Here is a 10,832-nt window from a genome sequence, read left to right as displayed (position 1 = left end):
TTTACGTCTCCGTCTTTACGACAAACGTTCTGGAAAATATTAGCGTTTCGTGTTCGTTTTGACTTCGTGTGGACGGGGCCTAAATGAACGAACGAGACTTCAGAAGATTGTTGATGAGAACAACCCGTTGTCTTTCAAACAATGTCTGTGCCTATTGGCCAACGCTCTGACCAATGAGCACAACTGACTGTGACGTAGTAAGCGTGGCAGAAAGCTTGTCGGTAAAACCGCAAATATGTCCTCCTTGAAAATGATTGAGCGTAGAGCCTCTTCCTGCTCACATTTCAACAAAAACCCGACGTCTAATCCTTCCAAAGCTGAGTCCAACGAGAACTGTTCAATAGTTGTTGCCATCTTCCTTGTTGCGCTTTCTCCAGCGTCGCGCAGCTTTGTCGTCACGCGCTCAAAACCCCTCCCGCTTTGCATCCAGAAATTCAAAACACATCTCTGCGTTGTGATTGGCCCGCCAGTTCTAGAGCCTGGGGCATTTATGCAAGGCTATACCACTCGCAGAAATGATTTTGGCCACTGGCGGGTGGGGCTAGTTTGATAGGCTACCCCATTAACGCTACCCTTTTGAAACCGTGCCGAAATCGGTCCAAGCATGGTAACCAAGATAATTGTTGAGTGTAAATGGCACGCCCAAATGAACTACACTGCGCCAGACACTACCAAACCACGCTAACATGGCACTAGTTCCTCGGTAGGGCTAGGCGGGGTTTAGTTCTGCCTCTGTAAGCATGAAACTTCAGACATTCATATAAATACTAGCTTCCCTAGCTGCCACATGATTTCCAGTGATGATTCTGCTTAGCAGCGTGATGAACCTCAATGTCTGTCATCGTTTCCTGCGTCTGTAAGCCCCGATTAGACTAACGTTTGTTGTATCCACTTCCCAAAAGCCGACTCTGTCAAGTAAATTCATCAAAGGCTGCCTTCTTCGCCTGACTCTCTGCAAACAACGAAATATCACAATAACAAAAAATTACTTCCTGAATGTTACAGGCGCCACCGTGTTGGTTTGCTTGCTTGCCGAGTCAATAAGTTGATGCAATCAACTGGTTTACCTGAGATAGAAAACTTTAAATCAATCTGACTGGATGATCTGGTGAACTGTAAAGTGCCTTGAGATGACGTGTTGTGAATTGGCACTATATAAATAAACTGAATTGAATTGAATTTACCTCTAGAGAGCAGTAGTACCGTAGATCGCCAGTAGGAGGCGAGGAACTGTGCTAGTGTGGTGCAAATGGTCATAAGGAACCAAGCTCAGCACGCATCGGTTTTCAGAAAGTAGTGTAAATGGGGCAATGGATCGGACAACAGAGAATCTTAGTGATGTTATCAGACAGTTGAGGCATCTAGCAGTTATACTGCTACCACAATAAAACCTATTTCCCACTGAAATCTTTGTGTAACACAGGTTTTTCAAACATGGGTTGACCTGCTAAACCAATCGGAATTTGGCTCCCTCCCTTGGGAAAAGAGTTGTGTGTCCGGGGAACCATCACTGCATACACAGCAGCTTCACCAGCACTTGATGAACAAGGGGTGACATTGTGGGTTTGAGGCTGGGTGGACATGATGCAATATTTTAAATGGATCTGCAGATGCTGAATGCATCCTGGCTCCAATAAACCCAAATGACGGGTTAAAAGACCAAGCCTGTTAAAAAAACTAACAGACATGCAAATTAATTCAGCCTTTTAATTCCCAAAAAAAAAAATTAAAACAATCCACTGGACTCTGTTTTTTAGTTTGAAGACGTTTGGCTTCCAATCTCGGAAGCTTTTTCAATTCAAAATGTCAGAAATAACGTTGACTTCGAGGCTTTATAGAGTGGCCCAACAAAGCCTTGTTTTTGCTTAGAAAACATACAAACTGAAACGGATGAACGGGTCCACTCCTTAGGAATGGGGGTCGTTTGGCTTCTTTTGTTAGCCTGCACAGCCCCATACCATCTAAGTGCCTGAAAGGGGGGTCGTTAAAGGGAATTGTTGGCCTGGCTGAATAGGCGAGGTCCTCCGAATGTTCACATTTTGGACAAAGAAAATAGATGGTTTGAGAGGGGCGTGAAGGAAGCCATCTATGTTAAGAAAGCAAAACCAACCTCAAACAGAGGGGGTGGACTCAGATTTCAGCTTTCAAAAACCTACAATTCAGCAATTGAGTTAATCCTTTCCAGCTATCATCGCGGCCCCAGCCTCTGTACAGGAGAGCGGAGGACCTGGGGCTTTGCAGTCTTACAAAAGAAGCCAAATGACCCCCCATTCCAAAGGGGTGGACCCCTTCATCCATTTCAATTTGCATGTTTTCAACGCAAAAACAAGGCTTTGCCAGGCTACTATATAAAACCTCAAACTCAACGCTATTCCTGACATTTAGAATTGAAAAAGCTTCCTAGATGGGAAATTAAATGTCTTTAAACTTTGAAACAAAATCAAGTGGATTGTTTTTAATTTTCTTTTTTTGGAATGACTGACCTGGATGACTGAAAATCTTCGCCAGTCTTTTAATTCAGATGGTTGGAGCAGGAATGTCTTCAAATGTGGCAGGATAATAGAGGGGACTGAATATTTTAGCTCTGCAGCCTGATGCAGACAAATTCCTAATACTGGTTCAAATATCAGATCGCCATGACACCAGTATGCTCTTCATGACAGTAAACAATGGACCCATAAAACCCCCCAATTTGACCAATTTCAGACTCCAAGAACCAAATTCTCCTTCCTCTGGCTGTGATGACATTTCTTACAGCCTTTTTATATTAATTTCCTGATTTATTTTTATAGCTAAATTGATAATAAATGTTATTCTCCTTATTATTTAGATTGGAAATGTAAAAATAAAGATTTTTTTTAAAACTTTATTTAACCACTGTACATAACATCAGGTACCAGTACAGAACTCCATAAACAGCATTCACAGAATGTGAATATAGAAGAACACCAAAGATAAAAGGAGAGGTAACAATAATAAAAATATGCAAATAATAATAAAGGGAAAACATATTCTTTAATGGGATTTTCAATAAGGTTTACATTTGAAGAAGAGGCATTTGTTTACATAAAATGTTATTAATAAAAAAAATAACTAATTGAAACTTCTCTATTAGCTGTTCCAGCAGGGTGTGTACTGTAGAAAAAAAATGTTTTCCAGCCTCTTGTGTTCTGCATAAATTTACGACAGTTTGCCCATCTGAACAGTTAATTGTTAATATAATTCTTACATTTAGATATATTTGAATTAATTCAAATTTCTGTTAACATAAGTAAAAAGTCTTTCAAATTTTTGGGACACCCCTCCCCATATGTGAAAATGGTGCATTCCACTATTTGCCCGGGAAAACTGAAGCACCTGGCGGTCACGTGAGGTTATATCTGATTACTACAAGCGGCGAAACTACGACGTTTAGGTTTGTAGTTAAAATAAAATCATGTTTTGAGTTAATAAATTCCACTTAAAACTCACACGAAAGCTTAAAATCGTAATAAGACAGTTTTTGGGAGCAAATGACTGATGTCAAACATTGTAGACAGCCGAGAGCCGCCATCTTGTAGCCTATGGAAATTAGCCACTTCCAATAGATCATGTCAAAAGCAAACATTTTTCATGTGATAGAAGTCAATTTTTTGTCTGCATTTATGTCTTAGCTTTACTAATTTATCCAAAAAATATTTCTTTGAATGTTTATGTATTAAAACATGATATAATGTTCATTTTCTATCAGTTTGAACATATTCTCTGAAAAGTAACAAAGTATAATTTTACCAAAGTATAGGTTTTATCTAAGCAATAATCTGCAATCTGTTTGGTTTCCTAATCCTGAATCAGGTTTACTTTAAATTTAACTATTTGTTTGCATTTTTAAATATAAACTGTTCTTGTTTCAGTGACTTCTACCTAACTTTAACCTTTGTACATTTTTATAGTTTTAAAAAGCCAGAAGCCAATGAAAACCTCAGCTCTTCCTGCCTGTCCTGCTCTCTGCAGTTTAATGCAGGTATTTGCATGCATACTTAATTTATTTTGACTTTTGGAACTGATTTTTAAATTTTATTTCAGTTTAGTATGGGGAAAAAAGTCAGAATTCTGAGATTAAAGTCAGAATTCTGACTTTTTTCTCAGAATTCTGAGATTAAAGTCAGAATTCTGACTTTTTTCTCAGAATTCTGATTTTTTTCCCCCATACTAAACTGAAATTAAATAAAAAAATCAGTTAACTTTTTTTTCCACTGGCCCTAATCCTCTTCTGTACTATCAGGTTGATGTTTATCATTAAAGTGTTTAGAGACTGAAGAGAGATTTTGTCATTTTGTTTACAAAAGTGTAAAACAAAAAGAAATTTAGTCTGGAAATGGCTCACTGGACAATTTCATCTTTTTAAAAATGCAGCCTTGAAAAATGTTTAAGTTTAGCTATTTAAAAATGTAAATTTATGAGTGAAAAGGAAGCCGAGTTAATTTGTTTTTCCCTTTTCCTGTGTGTCTGTCTGACAGCAGAGCCCAGACACGCAGCCAGTCGCCGGACATTTCTCTGTAATTGAGGCGTTCAGAGAGCAGAAGATAACGACTGGATCGTCACTTCTCTGCTCAGAGAGCAGTTGGTTTGAAACTTTGTCTCTCCGTCCATTTTCTGCTTTAAATTCTCCACCAGACTGCGGTTTAAGAGTTGAAACTCTGTCATGTTTATGTGATGGTCTGAGTCCTTCCTCTGCAGCTGTGTGTACATTCAGGTCTCTGGTTTGCTGTCCGCTCTCCATCCATCTTCACCCCTCCTCAGCCTTGGTGGCAGTCCTCCACTGCCTCCTCCCTCTTTTTAAACTTCTGTTGGGTTATTCTGGTTTCAGGGGCAGACATTCCCTCTTTTTTTTTTTTATCTAATCCTCTCTGTGCTCCACTTCTTCTCCCGGCCTTCACCTCTCCTGATAAATCCTCAGGGAGTTGGCAGCGGCTCAAAGTACGGCGGGTAGAACATTAATTCCTGGCATTTCGAGCACTTGCCTTTGGCCTCGGACAAAAAAGAACGACGACCACTTTGGTTTGGTCAGTGTTATTCGTTCCGCTCAAAGAGACCGCAAGAACCGAGGCCGCTTTGAAGAGAAGAGAGCACAAACATGAGCGGGCGCAGGGCTGAACCTCTGCTCTATTTTAATCATTTCTTCCCTCAGAGTCCTTCGGGTTTGGACCTCGAGCACGAATGTTTGCCTTAGACCTGCTGCAGGAAAACTTGTCTGGACTGATAGATGATTCAGGAACCATTTAAAAAAGTCCGTTAGCAAACAGCTGGTCAACAGAAATAAAAAGACTCACAGTAAATCGACCAACACCAGGCTGCCAGAGCAGAAATGAAAGGAAGCAGCCAAGTGCAGATGAAGAGATAGATGGGTGGCGGCAGGCAGGGGACAGATGAGGTCTCCTGAAGAGACAGCTGGGAGGGGTGATGATGAAGAGGGAGAGAAGTTTAAAGAGTTGAAAGAGGAGGAGGAGGAGGAGAGGTTGGGAAGGAAACTCCCTCCTGCTTGTGACCAGCTGCTCAGGATTCACTCAGAGCGTCCACAGAGCAGCAGAGAGACTGGAGAGACCCAGAACCTTAAAGCTGAGTGGACCGGGCCCTGGATCCAAACTCTCCGGAGGGTTCTTCATCTCTCGCTGCAGGTTTGAGCTCCTTTATCAAACCTAATGACAAAGCTCCCAAATTCCTCTCCAGCACCCACTCATCACTGAAATTACTCTCCATCCTTCACGTTTGCAGCTTCAAAGCCTCCAGCAATCTTCTAAAGGGGCATTTTTTTGTCTATATCCAAAACACGGCTGGAGGAGCTTGTAATTATGCTGACTCTCATCAACTCTGCTGCTGCGTGACAGAGCTGAGGGAGAGCTGGGTTTTCCTTCTGATTTCAGATTAGAGAAGGTGGAAGAGCTGAGGTAAACACAGGCAGCGCTCATCTAAACACTTGGTCTGTATTTGTCTGCGGTGGCTGAGCTGCAGCAGGCGTATCGAACGCTGAGAGCAGAAGAACCAGGCTCATGGCCTTGGAGATCTCCCCAACAATGACCCGGTGTCTGCAGAGCAGATCCAGGTCCACGCTGCTGCTGCTGCTGCTCCTGCTCACCGTCTCGCTGTGGACCCAGCAGGCCGAGGCTGTGGTCCATTCCAGCTTCCGACGGCTCAGCGGGCGCGAGAAGAAAGAGATGCAGAAGGAGATCCTGAACCTCCTGGGCCTGCCAGGCCGACCCAGACCCCATCCGCCGCTGAGGCCGCCCTCCTCCGCGCCGCTCTTCATGCTGGACCTGTACCACGCCATGTCGGCCGACGATGAGGAGGAGATGGTAAACGGACCGGGCCTGGGGAGGTACGGAGCTGCTACACAGGTGAACTACGCAGCGCTGCCCATCCTCAGCACGCACACCCCGCCGCTCGGGACGGTGGTCAGCGAGGCCGACACGGTGATGAGCTTCGTCAACCTGGGTGAGTAACGGGGGGGTTAACAGAGCAGAGGTCTGAGAAGCTGGGAGACACTTTTTATTCATGTTGGTTCGAAATGTTACCATTAACAAAATAGTTTAGTGCAAATTTAAAAGTCAATATCTGATTTGATTAAACCTTTTTAATAACCTCTAGGAATGATTTCTAAAACTCTTTGAAGGTCTTAAATCCAACTTTTTTCTAAATGATCTCACACTGCTTGAGAAACTCATGTTTGTTTGTTTTTAAACCCATTTTCTTCATTTTATGACCATAAACGTCTCTTTAACAGCCGATTCATAGATTATTGTGAGACGATCCAGAGACGATTCTGTTGTATTTATTTTTTCCCCATGCTGTTTGTTTCAAATCATTTTCATCTGCCAAAGTTTAACAGATGTAAGATGTTTGGCTCCAGCCAACCAATAAAATATTGGTTGTTAGTAGCAGAGGAGATGCCGCACTGTGTTTATAGAGAAATCACTGAAGAACCTTCTGTTTATGAGAACCTCTTAAAGGCTGCAATGAAACCTTTCTTTCATAATTGTTTAATCTGTAGAATTGTTTCAATGAATATTGAAAGATATAAAGGTGCCTTAAAGAAGATTTAAACAAGCTGAACGTTCAATGAGCCCTATAACATTGTCTTTAAAGCTTGGATGGATGATATATTTGATATCCTTAAGCTCAGATTCCTGAGGAAATTTAATTCTTGGGAAGTTATTCTGAAATACACCTGAAACATTTAGAGTCATTAATCCAGAAACTTGGTTGATCATGAAAAGTAACCCCTGCACAATGTCTGCAGCTTTGATAAAAGTTGATGAAGATTGATTTAATTGCTGTTTGTCCGAGTTTGAAGGCGTTTTGCTTCCTAGCATTGCGGGCTAACAAAGAAACCTGACGACCTAGCCTGATTAACCAGACTAAATGTGAGATTAAATGTGTTATTTAGTCTGGCCCCGATAATTAAGACATCGGAAGATTGTTGATGAGAACAACCCGTTGTCTTTCAAACCAGGTCTGTGCCTATTGGCCAACGCTCTGACCAATTAGCGCAACTGACTGACGTAGTAAGCGCGACAGGAAGTTGGTGGGGGAGTGTAAAACAGCGAATACATCCTTCTTAAAAATGAAAGCGCGTAGAGCCTCTTCCTGCTCACGTTTCAACGTAAACTCCAAGTCTAATCCTTCAAAGCTGAGTCAAACCACAACTGTTCAATAGTTGTTTCCATCTTCCTTGTTGTGCTTTCTCCAGCATCGTGCAGTTTTGTCATCACGCCCTCAAAACCCCGCCCACTTTGCATCCAGAAATTCAAAACACATCTCTGCGTTGTGATTGGCCCGCTAGTTCTAGAGCCTTGGGGCATTGATGGAGGCTAGACCCACTCGCAGGATATATTATAACTTTGTCGGATATATTATATCAGATATAACTGGTTCCGGAACTGCTTCCAGTTGATCGTAATGGAAAAGAAGCTTGAGTTGGAGAAAAAGCTAGAGAATGGGGAAATGCAAATTTCAACAAAGGTGGCTGGAAAGCGAGGAATTTGGGACATGGCTGCAGCCTGTTGATGGTAATGATGACCAAGGATTTTGCTGCGTTTTATTTATATATATATATATATATATATATATATATATATATATATATATATAAAAAGAAAGAACAGAAATTTGGTTTAGATTTTGTGAAAACCACCTTTTTTTTCTTTCCTACATATGTTCCTACTTATATTTTTATATTAATTAACAGACAAAAACTATTTTTAAACATTTGCAAAACAGCATTAAGCTTGGTGTCACATTAGGAGCCTTAATGGATGCAAACAAACCTTGAGCTCAGTTTTATCTTCATCAGAAAATCAGTTTTGTTGTAAATACTCTATTAACTTTATTAAACCTATTATCAAATTTAAAAAGCGACTTTGTATGGGTGTATGGCATAGCATTTTAATTTTTCTTCTCTTTTGCACCAATCTTTGTGTTTTATTGAGTAGAAAAATATTTTTAACCACCGACCACTGTTAAGGAATCCTTCCAGGCCTTCCCATGTCCGCTCCGACTGTTCTTCAAAGATATTACTCTCCCTCTGCTGTTGGCAGGGTGAACACAACTGTACCTGTCAAAATAAAACGCTGACTTTAGGTCCTAAGGTCAATATGTGCAAGTAAGCAGGTGCATTTATTTAAAAGCACGGCTCTGCAATAGTTACACTCTGGTTCGTTATGCTGCAATATTCTAGGAGAGAAAGAGCCCTGCTGTAAAAACTGGAAAAGCTGATTGGACGCAAACAAGCAGAACTCAAACCTCAGAAGCTCAGTTTCATATGTGGTTCTCACAAGATTTTGATTTATATAAACGTAAACATTCAACTGAAGGTTTAAATCTCAAACTTCAAACTGAGCCTCTGTGGTGTTGAGAGACATGGTGGTTGTTTTGGTCCTTATTGAGAAGAGCCTGATGCTGCAGTGTTTGCAGATCTGGACTCCTGGTTGCAGTTTTACGCTAACATGTGGCTACGTAAACCCAGCCTGTTGCATCATGGTCCTTCAGACATAACAGGTTAGATTAATCTTCACCTCCAACGTTTCAAACTGAAGCTGATGAAGAACCTTTCAGCTGCAGGCAGCCGTCGGGTCGATGCCTATCTCTGCCAGCCTGGAAGCTAAACATCCTCCTTCCAGCAGCTTCCTTCCTCCTGCTCCTACGGGACTCTGCACCGCCATCAGTGCCCACTTTATCGTGGGAATAAGTTGTCTCTGCTCCAAGCTTCTAATGAGCTCTCATCATGTTAAGGGTTTCCCTTTGCAAAGAGGAAAAATGCTCCCTGAAATTAATCATTCAGCACAGAAAAACCTCCATCCCAGAGCCTCTGTAAACAAACGACTCAGGAGACTCTGTGCTGAAAGTATTTCTCTGCAGGAAATGTTCTCTAAGGTGGAAACGGTTGAAGCGAAGAGAAGACGGTTAAACGAAGCAGGCGGTGGAGTGTGCGTCTCTGTATATGTCATGGGAAGAACCAGCTGGATGGAATTAAAGGCCCCACTGACACACAACGGTCCGAATCGAGATGAAAATGCTTGTGTGGAGGAGCGTCTCTAAAAATACCGGGCAGGCCTGTAATTAGTGGTGTGTGTGCAGAGCAGCTGCTGCGGTCCACAGCAATAAGTGTCTCTAATTACTGTGCAGAGCTGCTGCGCTGCCTGATACGAGCCCAGCCGTCCTATCAGGGTGTCCTCTCCCCTTTATCTTCTTTTAATCCGGATCAAATTTCTGATCATGTCTGACTTGAAGCTTTTTTTCCCCTCCATTGGTGGATATTTTTACTCCTTTTGTTAGTTTAATTTAATCAATTTGATTTCGATTATTGCTGTTACGGTCCGATGTAATTCGATTCAATGCTGATTTTTGAAGCCGTGTGACTCCAGGTGTTTTAAGAGCAGCCTGGGATGCCAAGTTGATCACATGGGCAAAGCAGCCAACATGTAATAGCTCAGTGATATTTACAGCAACTAGCATGTTGGCAGCATTATCTGTAACAACAGCGGCTACTTTTCCGGTTATGCCCGATTTGTTTATTGCCTCCATCAACATGTTCGCTATGTTGCTCCCTGTGTGACTTCCGTGAAGCGGCCTGATCTGAAGCACATTTGAAACTTAATTCCCACTCATTTGATATGAAATGAGAAGTGATGGTTATGTAGGGGTCAGCGCGACTCTTTCAGCAGCCTTTAGCGACTCCAACACAACGCCGTCTTCACCTCTGTGTACAGTGCCGACAGCGCCCCCAACGGTCAGGAGGTGAATCGATTCTGAGGGGCTCCCGCATCGATTATGAATTTTGCGTGTAATAATTGCGATGCATCGGTTCTTTAGTTATTTTACCCGCCCCTACAGAGTTGTATTTTTTTGACATGACATCAGGCTAGTGCACAGCTGTGAGATAATTGTTTGAGTTTTATGTTGATATGCACCACACAATGTCTCCAGAACCGCACTTCCATCTTTGAGTTCTTTATTATAATATTATCTTAGTTGTAGGTATCGAAAGAAGTCTCTGTTATCAAGTCCGAATTTGTCTTTAAGATCCTCTTTTCCCCGTTACTAATTAAATAGCAAAAGGCTGTAAGCCCTCTATTGATCCAATATTTAAATGTTGGGTCTTGCCTTCCTGGCCTGAGGTCTTTGTCATCGGCTACCCATCCTAATATTTGTCTTTCTTTCTTCAGCTTTAATTGTCTTGCTACATTATACCAAATTTCCATTGTGAATTGTAGGGCTGCAACTAACGATTATTTTAAAAATCGATGAATCGGCCGATTATTTTTTCGATTAATCGATGAATCGGACAAAAAATATTT

General features: G+C 41.8%; 1 protein-coding gene across 4 annotated transcripts in view; it reads left to right on the top strand.

Moving 5' to 3' along the window:
• Positions 1 to 3,920: 3,920 nt before the first annotated feature.
• The window catches only part of bmp8a (bone morphogenetic protein 8a), an 18,546-nt gene continuing 11,634 nt past the window's right edge, over positions 3,921 to 10,832 (top strand). Inside the window, exons 1-3 of one of the 4 annotated variants that reach the window (XM_015383407.1) lie at positions 3,921 to 4,003; positions 4,500 to 5,657; positions 5,904 to 6,471. In XM_015383407.1, the coding sequence (XP_015238893.1) occupies positions 6,030 to 6,471 (442 nt within the window). In that variant the 5' untranslated portion in view covers positions 3,921 to 4,003; positions 4,500 to 5,657; positions 5,904 to 6,029. Of the gene's footprint in view, positions 4,004 to 4,499; positions 6,472 to 10,832 lie in introns of all 4 variants that reach the window. The other 3 variants (XM_015383406.1, XM_015383404.1, XM_015383405.1) reach the window with 3 other exon arrangements.

Source organism: Cyprinodon variegatus, unplaced genomic scaffold (genome assembly GCF_000732505.1).
Source record: "Cyprinodon variegatus isolate N-32 unplaced genomic scaffold, C_variegatus-1.0 Scaffold284, whole genome shotgun sequence".
In the NCBI taxonomy this organism is placed as follows: Eukaryota; Metazoa; Chordata; class Actinopteri; order Cyprinodontiformes; family Cyprinodontidae; genus Cyprinodon; species Cyprinodon variegatus.
The sequence above is the reverse complement of the archived record's forward strand: the minus strand, read 5'-3'. Positions and strand labels throughout refer to the sequence as shown.